Source organism: Nesoenas mayeri, assembly GCF_963082525.1.
Source record: "Nesoenas mayeri genome assembly, chromosome: 7".
NCBI classification, from domain to species: Eukaryota; Metazoa; Chordata; class Aves; order Columbiformes; family Columbidae; genus Nesoenas; species Nesoenas mayeri.
The window spans coordinates 20,046,472-20,065,229 of NC_137551.1; the positions used below are offsets into that span (position 1 = coordinate 20,046,472).

The following is an 18,758-nucleotide window of genomic DNA, read 5'->3' on the forward strand; positions in this document are numbered from 1 at the left end:
TGACCAACCAGGGCAGCTGCCCAGCAAAATAAAGTGTTCTTAGATCCAGCTCATGCTGCAACTAGTCCAGAGCTGGTGCCTCACAAAGACATGGGCAGCAGTGGGAAGACAGGGAGGAAGCCATATCTAGGCTAGCCTAAGATGTTGATCAAACCACATCCTCAGAAATGCATATGAAAGCCAGTGTCTAAATGTCTGTGTGCAGGTGACTCCAGAAACACCTAGGCACACTTTTTCCTCTGCAGCCACAGTTGCAAACACCTCCCATGCATACCTTGCTATAAGCACAGGGGATCTTTCAAGAAGTCACTGGAAAGGGGGGATGACACGAGAAGAAAGCCTAGAGAGGTCCCTGTACCACTCAGTCTTCATTACAACAACATTGACCTCGTTGTGCGAAGAAGGCTACGTTTTAGCTTTGCTCTCCTACCCCTCTGTCGCCGTGCCCCGGCCGGGCACCAGGCGGCTCCGCGCACCGGGACGGGGCGGCAGCAAGAGCTGCCTCGGCCGCGCCCGCGGTTCTGCCCGCCTGGGGGCGGCCGCGGTTCGGCTACAGCGTTACACCGACAGCACGGCAGTCTGCGTAGTATGTGCACTTATTGAGGGGCATAGGCGAGTATCTGCATCTATAGCTCAGCAGTAATCTTTCCAAAAGCCTGTGACAGCTCAGGGGAGAGCCCGGACTTCCCCTGCAAGGACCGCAGGCGAAGAGTGTCTCTGTTGTGCAGGGCCGGGCTCGGCACGCTGAGCAGGGACACGCTCTTCTGCTGATCCGCTACTGCGGAGACAGTGGGGAGCTGCTGGGGAACTCGAGGGCTCGCTGACTTAGATGTTCGTAAGAGGCTCAGAGTGCTAATAAAAAGTTTGGAACAGAAGTGAAAAGGACATCATCACCCATGAAACTGAAGCACACACGGATCTTGTGCGTCTAATTCCACCCAGAGACTTCTGAAACTGCAGTAACAAAGATCACATCTGCATTTTCTTGAAACTTCTGGCATTTTTTTTAAAAAAACACATCCTCCGTATATAGAAGCCTGTATCCACATAAATAACCATCCTAGAATAATCTACGTTGGTATTTCACTTCCGAAATGAGAATCCCTTTTTGTGATCTAACTTTCATCAGTTGCAAGGGAAAAGAAAGAGATCGATTCTCATCCACCAGCATCCTGAAGGCAGGTCTCCGCACAGCCGCTGCTGCCCGACTCGGCACCCAGACCGTGCTCTCTCGGGCAGGGCACCTACCAAGTGCGCTGCGGCGCCGGGATGGTTTTGCGATACTGGCGTGAGATTTCCTCGACCGAAAGCGGGGGGGAAGGAGAGGGGGCAGTGAATTTCTCGCAAGTTGGGGCACAGAGCTCCCCGCGTGTTCCCCCGCGGGCGGCGGGCCGGGGAGGGGCGTCAGCGGGGGCAGCCCCCGGCCATTGATAACCCCCCTGCCCGGCCCCACCGCCGCAGAGCGCCGCGCACGCCTGTGCCCAGGCACCTCCACCAACCCCACAGCGCACCGTGAGTGCCCTCGGGACAGAGCGGTGGGGGGAAACCGGTTTCGGGGTGCAACGACGGGTTTTTAGGGGAGCGGTTTGCCCTTAGCCAGCTCTGGCGACTGAGCGGCGGCCGCTCGCTGCTCTGATGCTGCAAGCTGGAGGGGGGGGGCTCACGATGCGGCGCCCCGAGGTTACGGCTTCCCGGCTGGGGTGGTCCCAGAGCCCCGCCGCCATCGGCGGTCCCTCAGCGGAGCTAGGGGGCGAGGGGGGAAAAAACAAGCTAAAAGCCTCGGCGGTTACGATTCTGAAGGGACAAGCCCCTCTGCCAAAACAAATGCCACCCGGCTCAGCCTGGCGCGACCCCAGGGGCTGCACTCCCGCCGGGGCAGGCAGCGGGTGGGAGCAGCGGAGGCACCCGATCGCCAGTGTCCGTGTCTCCGCAGGGCGCGGAGGATGCGGCGGGTCGGCGGGCTCCGTGCCGGAACGCTCCGTCGCTGAGGCACCGGAGGAGGCTCCCACGGCGCCGAGGAGATGAGGCTGCCCCTGGTCTTGCTGGCCCTGGCTGCCCTAGGGGCTACCGCCGCCGCCACGGGGCGGGAGGCCGAGGAGGCGGTGCAGGCGGGGCGCTTCTCCACGCCGGAGCAGCACCGATGCAGCTGGGAGCTGCGCTCGGAGGCGGGGGCCAGTGAGCTTCGGCTGAGCTGCCGGCCGCCGGCGGGCGGTGGGGCGGCGCGGAGCTGCGCGTACCGCGGAGAGCCGCGGCGCTGCCCCGCATACGACGCCCGCAGCCGGCAGTATTGGCGGCAGATCCTGGGCAAGCTGCGGCGGCGGCGGCACCCCTGCGCCCAGGGCGGCCCGCTCAGCGCCCGCCTGTGCGGCCCGGGCCGGGCGCCGCCCGAGGCGCAGCTCCGCCTGCTGCCCGCCCCCGGGCCCTCCCCGACGGCCGCCGCCCCGGAGCCCACGGGAGACCCAGCGGAGACCTACTGCGCCGAGCGCTGGCACTCGCTGTGCAGCTTCTTCGTCGGCTTCTTCGAGGGCTGAGCCGCCGGGAAGGAGCGCGGCTGCCTGTCCGCGGACCAAGAATTGCTCTGCCCGGCTGGCGGCCACGGTCCACCCTCCCAGCCTTGCCTGTCCTCACCTGCCTGACACCGATGTCCCTCGACTTTGTCAGCTTTCCTCTTTCCTCTCCAATAAAGTGCCAACTATTTTACGACAAGTAGTGGACATAACTCTTTTCTCAAAGCCCTGCAATGCCTGCAGCACCGTTACACTGCTGAACGACGTGTGTGACATGGCAGCTAACGAAGGAGATGAGAGTCTCTAGAGTCAGTTCCTGTGTTTTAGTACATTAAAGATTTTCCAAGGACATAAGCAAGACAGCTATTCCTTCCTCCAAATCTATTTCTATAAGCCTAAAGGTTAAAGTTACACTGAAATTGCCCAACTAGAAAAACAGACATTTATACCAAAAGAAGGAACAACTGAGACTTCAATAAACAGTAAGTCCTAGAAAAGAAACTTTATTGCTTACAAAAACTCCACAAGCTAAACAAACCAGTCCAGTCCTGTTTCCACAGAGCAGATGATCACTGACTGACTTTGAACAGGAACATGAACAGAGTTGGGTGAGAAACCAGATGTGAAAAGATTGAGAAACTCAGAAGCAGCTAGGTACAGAGATGGTATTTTGGAGGTTGTGTTTCATGTAGCCAGTGAGCTAAGGCCAAAGCAAGTCACTTTTAGAGTGACCATAATGTTCAAGTAGGTGAGTTGTCTTACCAAGGGGGAAGAGGAATTTTAGATGTTAACTACTTTATCTGCTCACTGAAGCACAATTCTATGATACATTTTGGCAAGGAAAGCTCAGGCTTCCCTCAGTCTTGGTTTCTCTCCTTTAGACACATCCTGCTCAGATTCTGAAAAAAGGGGGATTGTAAAATGTGTTTAAGGATTAAATTAATTTAATTATTCTGCAGAGATATCTTGACATTACCCCTGCAGTCAGTCAGATGGCTGCTTCTCATACATTATTCCTGAACCAGATCAAGCACAGAGGAGCGGTATCTGAGCAGCAGTGAAGCACCTATCATGGTCACCTCACACACAACAGGACCAGCAATTAAACATCAAACCATTGACAGGTGCAGTAAAACAACTACAGAAACCATGGATAAATCAGACAGGGCAATGTCAAAAATAAAACCCAGTCTTCCTGATGTAACTGTTCCTCTGAACCCTCTTGTTTGAGGAAGCACCAGGTATATTTTTTTGTTTAACCTGAAGAATTATTTGGGGAAGCAGCTGGACTACAAGAGGAAATGGGCACTATTTTTGAAAGGCTAGCGGTCACTGTGTAACCAGCTCTCTGCCTTAGCAAAATACATCTCTCTCAAAACTCTAGCATTCTCACAGATGAGTGTTTAGCCATGTTATATGTATTCTTATGGCAGCATTATTTACCTTACTGGTTTACAGAATTTCACCTTTTCATACAAGGGAAATGGTAACAATGTGTTACAGAAATTTGAATTTCACGATTAAATTGTTGGCAAACATATTATGACAAAGTGTTATTCAGCCTCACAGGTATGCACAGAAGCCTAGAGACAACCAGAATATTGTCCCTTTGAAATCGAACTTAAACCAGGCAAGAGAGAAACTGTTGCTGACTTATAGCCCTTGCAACTTTGATGCTCAAAATGTGGCAAGATAACAAGTAGTGTTCACTTTCCTAAATGTAAGTTCATAACATTATTGTTCAGAGAGAGTTAGAGAGTTTCAGGTTGATAAAATACTGCCCAGAGACAAATTCCATGTTAGTTTTGAAATTATCTTTTAAAAGCTGAACTACAGTGTTCAAAAAGTTTATGCAATGTGAGCTGCTTGTTCCTAGTCCTAAACATGGTCCCTTCCACAACCTCTAAATGAATTCAACCCACAACTCAACATGCTTGAAGAACACCACATGAAAAGGGAAAAAGCCAACAAAAGCTCCAAACCAGAACCATTGCTCAGGTAGCTCTGTAAAGGCATGTGTGCCTTCCCAATCTTCTCTACCCCTTCTTTTGCACCATTAATCTCTATGTCTGACAGTGAAGGAGCACTCGAGTTGAAGCCCTTGCTTGCAGTCCCCAGACCTGGTTCATATACCAAGTGCCACAGATACACCTGAGCACTGTCACGGTGTGTGTGAGGGGTGGTAGGAGGGCAGCCACCAGCATGCCCCAGTCTGCAAACCTGCCCTCCTCAGCTGCCCCCAGACCGGTGCATTTAGGTGCCTGTGGTCCTACACAGCCCCAGGTGCCTGCCCATGACTGGGAGCACTTGCAGACTCTTTCTATATGGATGGCTGTGAGGACACCACCTAGATGCAATAAGAATTTGCCAGTGGCTCTCTCAAGAGGATCCAGACTGCTCTATACCGCTCTTAAGGCCAAGGGATTTTTCTTTACAGCAAGTATCTTGGATAATCCTCAGCAGCACTCTGCAAAAGCTTGATCATCAATGTGTGTGACTTACACAATTTTTTTTAACTGACAGCTCAATTTTCTTTCATACGTATGTCATACAAACAGCTATACAGCAAACTGCTGGCTATAGCATTGCATAACATCTTGCAATAACATGCAGCTTTGTTTTACATCCATGACACTGGCACAGCAGTTTTGTGCAGTGCTGTTAGAGCTTATATGTCACACCATCAGATGCAAAAGTGGAACACCATGGCAACTGATCTGATTACCCACATTGCCCTGTGTTTAGAAACCCAATTAGAAACTCTGAACAAATTCATTGTTTTACTCAAGAGAGAGAAGAAAGAATAGGATCCCTTGTTCCAAGTTTTACCATATTATTCCCCTGACACTCCAAAAGATCTCAAAGTCTTTTCTATAGCACCACCAAGTAATGAAACAACAACACAAGAGACTGCATTAACTGCATTTACTGTGCTTAATAACACTAAGGGCTAGAGCTGAATGGTAACAAAACAACCCAGTTTTTTTACTTCAGGTATTGCAGGTCCCAAAGGCTAGAAAACCACAGTCAGATCCCCAGATTTATTTTTAAGGGGGAAGACTGTGACTTTTTGCTTCCTACCTCAACATTTTCATCCTCTCCTGTGGTTAGGTGGCAGCTAACACCACCAGCTAAGTCAACCAAACACAGAGAAGCTTTGAAGCCAAGATCTTCACCTCCAACAGGATCTGTTCCTTTCCAACCCTGTGACAGCTCTACCACAGCACATACTTGTCACCCCTCCAGATTTAGTTCAGCCACCCAAATCTGCCCACACCCCCACCCTGCAGCCAGCCTTACCTCTGCTCTTCCACTGCAGCTGTGGTGGTCCTTCTCCACTTCTCTGGTTCCTGGCTTGGCTGGCTCCTCTTGCCTCATCTTTCCTGCCTCATCTCTTCCTGGTCACTCAACATCCTCAGCAAGAACAGACACACCCCCAGGAGCAAGCCTGACTGTCTCCCCTGCAGGCCTGATAAGCTCTCCCATCCCAGAAGCAGGTGATCCTGGGCATAATTAAGGAGAGGGCACCTTCTTCACATGCAGCTGCAGGGTTGGGTTGTCATCATGCAGGTGCTGCTCCCTAAATGTATCAGGATACTATATCTGTCTTTTGAGGAAAACCATGAGCTACCTTTTAAAAAAATATGGTATCAATTGACTTTTTAGTTTCTGGATTTTGTATTCTGGGAGCTCTAATTCTTCAGAAGTCTTCAAGGATAAAAAAAATTAAAATAAAATCAGCTTTGTGCTATATTGCACACAATTAACATTGTTTTCTTTCCTTTGGCTGCTCAGTAGAAATGGCAGCGAGTTTGAACTCACAGTTCTTCATGTGTTCATGCAACCATACTAACAAATATCTCAGTGCCTCATAATCTCAAGAGCTGGCAATATCATTGATTTTCCTTTGGAGAAAAGTCAGTGATGCTGAATCTGGGCATGTTTTTAGTGCAGCTGGCTTTAATTACTTTTTTTAACACATAGAAAACCTCAGGTCTTATTAAATAGCAAACTAATAATCTCTTTCACCACTTTCTGATTTTGAAGGGACAGTTACAAGATATTACTCTAATTTGTGAGGTTAAAGCACACAGTAAACTGTTTTGTTGTTTGCAACAATCCCTTCCTATAAAGTGACATCACAAAATCAATAAAATAAATAAATCTTTCTTCAATAACTGAGCAGAGCTGGATGAAGAACAGGAGTCTCCCAAGGTTCAGCACAGGAGTGAAGCTCACAGTGATGACACCTTTAGACATACATGGCTGTGTCTTACTTGAAAGCATTTCAATTTCTGTAAGTCAATTCGACACCTGTGAGTTATGCTAGAGTGAAGTAGGAGAAAAGTCCAGTATTCACAAAAGCAAAGACAGCACATGAGCTCTGCCCTATCTGGATGATGAGAATAGCTCTTGTTCTGATGGACCACCCACCCATTTATTCTTGGTTTGTAAAGGCAAACCGAAACTAGAATAAGCCAATTCATGCCAATGTATTACAACATATAGTATACATATTGCAATTTAAGATGCCACAGTATTACTCAATTGTCGTAGGCCTATTTTAAATACTTAGAGTTTTGATTTAGCAGGCACTGGCTGTTGTATGTCCTCAGTGGATTAGTTACTGCAGCAAAGCACACGAGTACTCTTGGACACTTCTACATCACTAATATTGACTCTGCAAATTATTGTCTCTGATTTGTTATATACTCAGGACCTGCAGAAACAGTGCTGAGCTCTGCTCCAGTTCCTGCTCACCTCTTCCCAGCCCATTTTGGGAAACTCAGTTAGATGCAGAGTCTTGAAAGGCTGCAGGTTATGCTGTCTCAGTGCAGACAAGTAAAGGACAATGCGCTCACAAGTGACACTGGGTCGCTGCCAGCATCAAGCAACACAGTACTGTGGGAAGCAGCCTATGGAGGTCGGTTTAAGAAAAATAACCCTTGAAATGGCTAAGCTGCAGAGAGTTTTGGCACAAACTGAGCTTAATTGTCAGGTGTTTGACACTGGGATTTAATTCTTCATTTCACAGTTTCAACAAGTCAAATGTGGTCAGGCAGTCTCAGTTCAGCTGGCAGCTCTACCAGCTATACCTGCCTGCCTTTGCTTATTTAATATTTCCACATCTGATCATTTGACATTGATGTTTGTTCCCTGAGTTTAAGACCAATCTGTTCTGGGGGGGCCTACAAAGGAATGCTATGTTTTTGGAGACTTGTGGTGCAACTTAAAAGTCATCAGGCTATTAACAAATAAGAAACAGGTGGAGACATAAAAAATTAAAAAAAAAACCCAAACCATTCAGTTGGGAGCTGGTTGGATAATGGAACCTGAAATATCTGGGAATTTCTCTTTAAATGCCTCTGACATATTCTAGGCAATCCCTTGTGCCATGAGCCCTATTGGGACTCACTGTAAAGCCAAGCAACACAGCAGGCAAGTGAATGGCAGCCTTTGTCATTTTGCCAAACACCAAACCCCTTCCTTTGTAACAATTTGGATTTTTAAGAATTCCAAGCTCAGTTCATGAAAGCAGTTACATGAAAGAGGCTTTTAACTGTACAGTATTACAGAGTTTAGATTAACTCTCCCAGCCCTCATGCTCATTCCTTATGTAGAAGGGATCTGTTAAGTACAAGCATGTATGAAATATCTACAGCTTTAGAAATAATTCGGTGTTTTAGGGCTTAGCCTTGTTTGGTATGTGCTGTGCTTTGTGAAGTGTGTACATTCTGCACTGGCCTCTTAGAAGGCAAATATTTCACCCAATCTATTTCAAGCACTCAGAAGGTTAATGATACTTGTTTCTCTGAGTGGGAAGAAGGGCAGCAAGGTGCACTCAGCCCTCATTGCCACTGGCTGAATAGCAGCACGGCCTGAGCGCTGTGCTTGGATTTTGCTGTTGGCTCCAGCCTTCCCACGGGAGAGACCCCTCTGCTCACCGAGCAGCCCCTGGCTCTCCCGCGCTCCCACGCAGCCCCGGCCAGCAGGGACGCTGAGGGTCTCAGTGCACCAGGAAAACACATGGATGCTTCACTGAGAGCCCCCCCAAAATAATAACATTTATATATCTAAATTGTATGTATTTATACATAAAAATTATGTACGTTTATATATAAATTGTGTTTTTATATATCTATTTCAGAGCTCAGTCCTTGCTGCTGGCTCTTGCACCCTGGCTGGGTACACACAGTCAGGGACTGTGTGCTCAGTGTGTGCCCCAGGCACAGGGTTCGGCTGCTGCCGGGGTTGTGCCCGAGTCACTCAGCACCGCAGCCACGCCAGCACCTGTGCCGTGCAACTCACTCACCCCTTTTACACCCACTGTAGAGCTGTTGGGCCAGCTGGAGAAGTTTTATGTTAATCCTTCAGAGGAAATCTAGCAATAATTGCTCCTTGTGTAATAACACTTCTTAGGATTAAGTTGTAATTAATTTCAGACTCTAACATGACATAGTTTTTTATTTCAACTGCCATAAAATGAGAAAATGTTTGATGAAGGGGTCATGGTGAACAGAGAATTAAATAATTTCTTATTACACATTCGTGAACTACTAAAGCTAAAATATATATTTAACAAAGGGATTACATAGAACAAAATCTGGTGCAATAAAAGAGATCAAGATCTTAAAATGTAAAATTGCATGTAATATCTGTTTTGGCACACATTGTTAATGTAATAAAAAAGCTTTCAAAGCATTTTATTCTGCTGATTATATCCAGAGCCACTATTTAGTCTGACTACTAGATTCAGCAGATTTTCTTGCATGAGTAAGTGAAGGTCTTAGGCCCCAAAATGTCTACAGGGTTTGAAATCTTGGTTGAAAAAAGAGCAAAAAGTCCTATAGTATTTATTTTTTTTTCCAGACTGCACTTGCAGCTAGAAAATACATGAGAACAATCAGCATCAGAGTTAGTTTAGTGAAAAGCAGAAGAAAACCTCGTGGCTGACTTTTTAAAGCTGTGCTTCTTCTCAACTAAACAAAAGTACTGTGCACTTCCCAAAGTCACCATCCTTAGCAGCACCGTGATTTGCACTAACAGGAGTAAATATAGCCTCAACCCTATGTGTTTTCTTCTTCTCTTGATTTTAAGAGCAAAACCTTTCAAAATTATGAATTAATTTATCACTAGTATTCTTTTGATGGGAAAAGAGTAACAAGACAGTCACACAAGAGAGTATTACTTCATTTTAGTCGAGACAAGATGTTGAGGATTTAGAGCTGATCTTTTGTCTCTGCTCAAAGACAAACGGTATAAAATTTATATGCATGCTTCTGTCCTGACAGCAAAGGGCTTTGGCGCGACTCTCGCTGAGAGCTAACAGCTCTTGGGGATGCTGCTCTCTAAAGTCCCTCGGCATGAAATGGTCCCTTGCGATTCATCTCCCGTTAATAGTGGCTCCAAGACTATAGTGTCTCTCTTTTTGTTTTTGCGCCTTTTTTTTTTCTTTTAGTTCTTTTATCCCCAGCTGAAGCTGCCTGTGTTCTCATTGGATCCCAGAGGGTGCAGCGTGAAGGTTTTCTCCCCTTGGCTCTATTCTCTCGCAACCCTCAGCAGACGTCGGGGCAAGCTGGAGGCCCTATGGAAAGCGGGGCCTGATGTCATCCCACCCAGCACGGGGCCAATGATCGTCCTCCTCGCCTGGCTCCGCCACACACGTACACATCAGCGGCATCTTAATAGCTTCTGGGGGCTTTTTAAGCTTTATTAGTCCACGGTAAATAGCAGCGGTAATGTGACTGTTCGTTTCAATGGATGTCTCTGAGCCAGGAACTTTACGGTGCCATAGTCATGTAGGAAAACAGTACCAGGAAACAAAAAATAGTTTGGTTTAAGGAGTTATTATAGGTCTAAGAGAGATAAAGGCTACTATTCTCATTTCTGGAAGACAAGGCAGCCCTGGGGCTAGGGCCAGCCGTGTGTGGGTGGCACCTATGGGGACAACACATCAGTGGGTCACCAAGAGGCTCTGGTCTACCCTCTCTGCAAGTGCCAGGATGGGGAGGTGAGCCTGACCTTCTTCCTTTTAATGTGTCCACACGGCAAATATGGCTTAGGAAAAAATAACATCACGAAATTAGGAGTATACAGCCAATGCCACCAGAAAATAATCTGTCACAGCTTGCTCTGCCTTTTATGCCATGGTCATGCAGGTTTCATTGCCTTCCCTATGCCTTTCACTGCTGCAGGAAATTAGACTCCATTTATGTTTCTGCCTCTGTAGTTTCTTTGCTCACAATGTAACAGTGTGGTGGGACTCTTGGAGATGCTAAATCCGTTCAAGTTATTTAACCTAAGATGCCAGAGCAGAGTAGATTTCTTGTTGGGAATTTGGAGCTAACTCCTGAGGTTAATGACAATATTTCCACCACACATCACCTGCAGCAAAAGTAATTGACTCTAGAGAGAAGGTACCAGCTAACTTTAAGTCAGAGTGGCAGTGAGTGTGAAAAATGGAAGTAAGGAAATCAGAAGACAAGGCTGGAAAAGTCATCATGTCCTGAAGAAGAGCTTGTTTATTTTATACTATTTTACAGACTAAGGACTAAGTACATATAAGTACCCTTTAAAAATTTGAAATAGTGATTCGTTTGATACCCTCTCTTTTCTATGCACCTTGGAAGTCCCATCACTATGTGTGTGCAGTTTATCTGGTTATCTCACACCGGCACCCCAAGGCTGGGGAACATTGTTTACGCCATCAGCTGCAGTCAGCAGAGACTGGCCTTGCAGCTGGAAGAGGCAGCCTTGTCCTTCTTTTTTTTGCTATTGCCCATCTTTCTATGTCAGTGCAAGTGACATAGTGCAGCCATATCACAAATGAGATCAGAGAACCAGTCGGTGTTGAAGCATTCTGGGCAGGATAAGTTTTGGCTGGGTCAGAACCCTGAGATGGTCCTATCCACATCAGGGAAGGTGTGGCACAGGAGCTGAAGTGAGTGTCCAAACGCAGGTGAGCCTGGCTTTTTCAGTGACAGGACTGGTGAATTCTCATTTTAAAGGGCTTTAAGTCTACAGCATAAGCTGTTCATTTATTGCAACTAAATGCAATTAGGGGTCTATAAAGACCCATTTATTTATGCTTTCCTATACCTGGTCTGAAGAAAGGGTGATTTCAAACTAACTAACAGCAATGTTTCACTTAAGGTCATGTATACTGAATTACACAGCAGAGTTAAGGTGATCCAGTGTAACTACCAAACTCCCCACACACATTCACTAGAGCATCTAGTGGGTGCCAGGCTGTCCCAGAAGCAGCACAGGAGGGCCATGGATCTCTGGCTCTAAAGGTCAACAAAACCCTAATACCTGTGTGGTAACCCAGAATTAACTGCAGTTCTGTTTCCCTTCTACCTGTAAATGCTCCAAGTTGTGTCTTCTGGGCTTGTGCTGGCCGCTTGCTGTCGTTTCCAAGCCCCAGAGGCAGTGAGCCTTCCAGTGTCCTGCCACGGTGTCTTGCTTACACCGCATACTTCTATCTGGAAAACAAAACTAGAGGGTAGAAAAAAAGAGCTTCTTAAAGGGGTTGATAGCTCAGAGAAGTTCAACCAGTTAGACCATTGAAGAGAATAGGATATTTTTTTGTGGTGACAGACATTATAGCCTCACTGACACGAGCTAATAGCTTCCCTGTTAGTATCTTGATCCAAAGCGGAATGAAACACAGTCTTTGGTTTTGCATTTAATGGGGTTACAATGGTGCATTCTAAACTGCGTTTTATAATATATCCTTCACTACCACTCCTACCCACATCTGAAGGCCAAGAGCCACCCTAGAGTCTGGAAGCGATGACCAGAGTCTGTGGCCTGTGCTCTCATACGGCATCTTCCAGCACTGGCCATGCTTTTGCCTCAGCAGCCCCAGCCTGCTCTGCCATTCCATGGGGGCCCCACAAGTCCCCTCTCCCACCCCAGCTGCCAGCCTTGCCCCGGTGCTGACCAGGGCTCAGCGTCTCCAGCCCAGACCCTTTCCCTGTCCCCTAGAAAGACGCTTTGCCCTGTGCCACCACCCAGGCAGGCCAGGAGCTGCTGAGGGGTGTACAGCATCACATTCAGCGCGCACGCAGCAACCTGAAACCATCTCCACTCTAGTGACAAGCACAGGCTATATTTTAGCAACACTAGATGACAGCATTGTCAAAAATACGTGAAGTGAGTCTTGTGGGTATTTGGGAGGAGGGGTAAAGGGAAAGGAACAGACATTTAATGCTAACAGTGTTTTTAGTTAAGTTTTTACTGCTGAAATTAAGCTTTTCAAGAACTTAATAATTGTTTGAGGCTGTAGGAAGTTAGCTTGGGTCAGAGTTTCTCTCTTTAGGGACTTCATGTATGATCTCATGCCTAGTGAAGAGCATCCTTCCCTGAGTCAAAGATCTTATTACAACTACTGCTGCTCTTGATTTGCATTGAGATTGTAACTGGAAGAAGTCAGAGCAAGAAGTATGATTTCTGGTAGGTCTGTTAAACCAACACAGCTGCATCACTGTCAATAGCAACTAAACCCAGTAGGATGTAAAGGGAGAAAGTCCCCCACAAAAATCTATTAAAATGAGCCACAAGCACAATACTAATGTGGTAAGTCAGGGCAATATGCAAATGGCTGCATGTCCCAGAAACCCTAATCCTATCAAGAATGCAGAAGATGTTAATTTGACCATCTTTCACAGCTCATAAATCTATCTGTAGCAAAGCCAGGCTGCCAGATGTCATCCAGCAGCACTTCTTTGAGGCTGGCAGTCTCAGCATAGACGCCTGATCATGCCTCAGTAAAGACCAATAAAGAGCATTGTTTGTGTGGCCTCAGAGCAGCTTCTCACATTTTGCTACAATAGAAGAAAACAGTGGGAAACGTGAATGACTGATTAGCAGAACTGGTGGTCTTCGCTTGTGCTGCTTTCCACATATGGAGCTATACATTTCACATACATTTTACATTGTTAGTATGCAGATTAATCTATCTTGTTCTTAACACTTAGTGCTATATGTTCATCAACTTAATTTCTTAAATTATAAACTATAAACACAAGCTGGACATGGTTCCTTTTCTCTCAGGCAGATAACTGCTTGCTTACTTGAGAAACTACTAAAAATGACAATCATCTTTTAGTATGATGTGATCTTACTCTTATGATTTAACATTGAGAATAGAAATACCCTATTTAAAAGCAAGCAAAGTTCTCAAATTGAAGACCTCTAGCAATACATACACATTTTATCCTTCTCAAATACGAGATTTAAAATTACCAGTTGCAATTTAAGTTCTCTAATATCAACTCAAATTAATCTAATTTGCTTTTACAGGGGGTAAAGAGCCACAGCAGATATTTTTACTCGAAGTTACAGGGATAAATCTCACTTTTATCTGAAGTGAAATGCCTTTCAGCCTCTCAGTAGACATTATGACTATTACAGAATCCTGGGTTGAATGTCCTTGTTACAGAATTGGGCTGAAAAAAGAAAGCAGGCAAAATTATAGAGAATGCTGTAGAGAAACAGGAATATCCAGCAATAAAACTGATACTGTGCTGTCTATAGGTACAGAGATCCTTATGGACATCACTATTTATTTAGAATGTGTACATTCCTGTCACTTGCCATCCACACCATCACTCACACATTTTAGATCATGAAGCTCCAGCCACACAGAACAGACTCCCGGCGCTTCTTCAGAGCAGGTGGAGAGCTTACAGCAGGGCAGGCTCGGAACCAAGAAGCTGAGGTCCTTAATGCCAGCAAGTCCCTGTGGGCTGTAACAAGGGAGAAGGTGCCAGAGGCCACCCGCGAGGGTCAGTCTTTCAGATGAACACAAGCTGCAACTCTGTTAGTGACATCTCTGGCAGCCAGGTCTCTGGAGCCACCTGTAGCAGTGACAGTGGGGGGAACGTGATAAGGACCCCTCGGTACCCCTCCGGGATGATCGCCTACCCACCTGAACCCCCCTCACCTCCCTGTAAATCGCATCCTGGTGTGAACAAGCAAGAGCTTAGCTCAGGAAATAAAATTCTGACACAAAATGGGTGTACAGCCTTTCCCTTTAGTGTTACATGTCAAACCCAATTCTGATCTTGGTGTAAGAGAGAGCTAGTGACAGTGAAGTGAGGCTTTTTTTTAGGCAGCCATAGCTAAATAAAGTAATTCCACTGAGTCAAAAGAGACATAATGCTATAAAAAAGAAGAAACCAGAATAAATAAGTTTTAAAACTGAAGGACATAATTCGTAGATTTTCCTGGGAAATCCCAGTTACGTCTTACCTCCAGAATTAGATACAACAGGGGCAAATGAATTGTGTTTGAGTTTGAGAAGCCAACTGTTTCAGTTAATAACCTTAAAATATCTGTACTGCTAAATTAGGGTATATAAATATAGTTCTGATTTTTTTTTTCCTGGGAATAACAGAATTCTGAGGCAAATATGTACAATTTTGTGTTTACAGAGATGAGAAAATTCATTATGCTAAAACTAGGTCAGCGAATCAAACCCACTATTTTAATAGTATTTCAAGTAGGTTAAAGATGCTGAGCCACAAACTCCCTGAAATCCGTACGGTAAAATCAGTCCAGTGAAGGAGACATATTAAACCTTATTTTAAAAAGTTTTTTCTTTCTTTTTTTAAAAGGAAAATGTTATTTATTGATATTGCAATAAACCATCTGTAATACATAACAATGCACCCAATTACACAATTAATATAATAATATTTAAGCTATTAATTGTACAACATGGCATCATTACTCTTTCTTCTTTTCAAAAAAATAAACACAACCAAAACTTGATGCATGAAATATTTAACTCACACATTTTGTTCAACTCTTTTTACTGAAAAGCCGGCATTTTCCGGGAATGGGGAGGGAAGTCTCAGAAGACAGAAAGCAGGCATGCCTAAATTTTTAGCTATTCATTTATGGACCAGTTTGCACATGTCCTTGGCTATTAAAAGTTGCCACACGTAAATTATTGTCATGATTTCAGTATTTCTGCTGGATTATTTCCTTACAGCAGACACATGGTAATTATATATATAAACTGGTCCAAAACTGTTTTTAATGCGTGTCCCTGAATAAATCTTTCAATTTACAGCAGGTGTGAAATATTCCTTTTAATTGGTCCAGATCTGAAATTACTATTATTTCTTTCTTATATTTTACAAACAGCTGTTCTTTTAATTAGGTGTTTCCAAAATCATAATTAAGTACACTTGTAATAGCAGGTGATATTTCAGAAGTGCCTTGGAATGTGATCTAATACCTGATTACATAAAAAGAGCAGGTTTCCACTTTTATTTTTGTCCAATCCTACCTAGAACTGGTTATTCCCATTAGAATTGCCCACCCGGGACCAGTCTGCTCTGTGCTACTCTTGAGGATTGCTTGAAATTCAGCAATCCGACTTACTCTTCACTGCAGTTAAGAGCAGCCCTTTTCTCTATTTTTGTCTCCTCATCAAGACACTTAGTGCCTTTCAGTCTGATTTTGTGTAGGCTATTTCAGGTCTTCTGGCGTACCACTGATCAGGTTTTCTGCTAACCTGTCTGCCAGCACTCTGAGACACGCAGTCATTCCCCCTGCATCCCCACCTTTTTTTTAACCCCATTTTTTTCTGCACCTTTAGAAATCCACCTTACTAGTAATGTGCTGACCTGTTCTCCATTCATAGAGCTCTAGTCCATACAGAACGTTTTCTGCTCTTCAAACCTAGGTTTTTGCAGCTTCTAGTGCATTTTCACATTCCTAATATTTAGAAATAAGCTTTAGTATCCTTATTGTCGCTTTATTTTGAAGTCATATTTATTTTGTCTGATTACTGGTTTTAGAATCTTTGCATTAAATAAAACCTTCTATACTATGTGCTTCAGAGGCCTCATGTTATTGCTGGGATTACGCTATCTGTGAAACTGCCCTTATTTATATAGTTTCTCAGTTATTTATAAATTTTTGTTTTAGTAACCTACAGCTAAACAGGTTCTTCCCCCAAAGTAGCTCCTTCCCAAAATCCTGAATTTGACTCCTTTATGAAAACAGGTGCTCTAATGAATAGATATCATTAAAAATGAATCCATTTAATACTAAACCAAATCTAATTTATACTATCGTATGTTTGCAATGCTTCAGTAAAATACTTCCAAATAGGGAACCGCTATCTATCAGGCAATTTGTCATAATATAAAGACTTATTTATTTAAAAATGATACTTTTGGTCTGCTTGGTAGTTCACTCTTTCATTAATTAAAACAATAATTAATGTAACTGCTGTCAGCTTCCACTTTGACTACTTCAATAATTAAGAACTATTAGATATAATATCCTCAGTTGGGTCATAAATATTATATACACTAATTGATTTACTGTTACTAATTTTTGCAACAAAATCAATTTTTTCATTTGTTCATGTAATTTCAGTTCTATTTACATGACATTCCTACTTACTTATTTACTTGCTCAATTTATTTACCTGCTTCTTTATCAGGCTAGTAAGAAGTTCTACTTCTATACACATCTGTTCATCTACAATGCCCACTGCCTCACAAATTCGAATACATTTCTTGTTGTGAAATAAGCTTCCAAATATATTGCTGGAAAATGTTACCTTTCGGAAGAGCAGCTACACAACATAAAACCGTACACCGCTAGCCCAGAAATAAGTGACCACTTTCAAGTCAATTTCTCAGGCTATTTCTATCAGCTTCACCATTCAGTGTTAATCCTTTCCCACATGTACCAACTTAGATCTGTAAACATTATTATCATCTGACATAAAGCTCCTTTCCCAACTATAAAAAAGCCTCAGTCATACATTCCTAGGCTCTAGTGCATATTCTTTTGCTCCTTAAACAATTTAAATCTATTTTAAATATTAAGCTTTGCAAATACTAGTACAATCTTTTGAAAACTCTGGAATGCCTTAACTTAAAACCTTTGCACGTAAGTGTTCCCCTAGCTGTGCTGCTGCACACTGGCTGTGCAGTGGTATCGCATACCATATCTTGTACCAAGACCCCACCCCAGTCCTTGTCTCTGCCACCTGTGAAGATCCCAGCTGAAACATACTTCAGTTGCAAAGGAATAAATTTAGCAGTTTCAAGATTACAGATGGAGCGATGGATCTGACCTCCATCTCCTCCTTTGAATTCCCTCGCTGCATTAAAATTCCAAACCCCACACCCTCCATATATATCCTGCCACTAGACAGAATACAGGTAGATAATTTGATGTGACATACCTTACTCATATGCTATCTGCTGTCATTTTTCAGCTTGTCTCTGATAATTGATGCTTCAAAACCAATGTTTTACAGGGCTATTGTACAGGACATTTGCCTTCAGTTTTTAAATTGTTTCTTTTTCTTGCACACATTATTTCACAGGTCTAATGTTGATGTTTAGGATTGGCTGCAAATTTCTCCTCTGAAACACCGTGTTCCTCTCAAGAGGAGATATTCTGAAATCCCTGTAATGTCTACACATGAGCACTTGTTTGCTGTTTTAACTCAAACATAATTTGGGAAGTTGATGTATGATTATTTTGGCTGCTCCTAATAATTATATTACTTATTCCTACCATAATTTCTTAGTGTCTGTAGAACTTGCCTTTATTTCTTTACAGGTTATTCTTAGTTCTATTATTATCTCTCCCTTCCTGTCTGTCTTCTCTCAGTTACCAACATTGTCCCTTTTTAGGGCAGAACATGTTAACTCCAAACCAGTGATCTACATGCTTTTTCCTTTTTCTTGCATTCTGTTCTGGCTGCCTGCAGCTTTTTCTGATCTACTGAGCCACAGGCAGAGGGAAGAAAGCCCTTGATACTCTCAGAAGTACCATTGCTTATGCTTGCTGGAGAGGGGCAAAAAGGGGTACACGCCTCCCTCCACACCCTCATCTCTTGCTGACACCATCTCCACTTCCAACTGCACCTTCAGTGGGTGCACAAGCCCAGCTCCAAGAACCCCCGAGGGACAGACCTCAGGGGATCCGTTTTCCAGTTCACTGGAGGTGAGAAAGCAGTCTTTGCTGTGTTGTTGCACTAGATGGGTACAAATAAAGCCTTTATATTTTTTTGACTGGCAGGCAGAAGGCAAGCCGCTCATGGGATTCTATTGTTTCCAGCAAAAAACTGTTCTACTACATTAAGTTCAAGAGACAGGCAGAAGAAGGGGAAATGGCTGCAGCACCCTCACTGACAGTGCTGACCTGCTGGAGAAATCACTTTTTAGAGTTTTTCTCAGCTTCTTGGTGAATGAAGTGAGAGAA

General features: G+C 44.3%; 1 protein-coding gene across 1 annotated transcript; it reads left to right on the forward strand.

Moving 5' to 3' along the window:
• Positions 1-2,021: 2,021 nt before the first annotated feature.
• On the forward strand, positions 2,022-2,531 carry FGFBP3 (fibroblast growth factor binding protein 3; the record flags this gene model as incomplete). The annotated part of the gene is made up of 1 exon (XM_080347767.1): positions 2,022-2,531. The coding sequence occupies one exon, from the start codon at positions 2,022-2,024 to the stop codon at positions 2,529-2,531; it is 510 nt and encodes a 169-aa protein (XP_080203893.1).
• Positions 2,532-18,758: the final 16,227 nt, after the last annotated feature.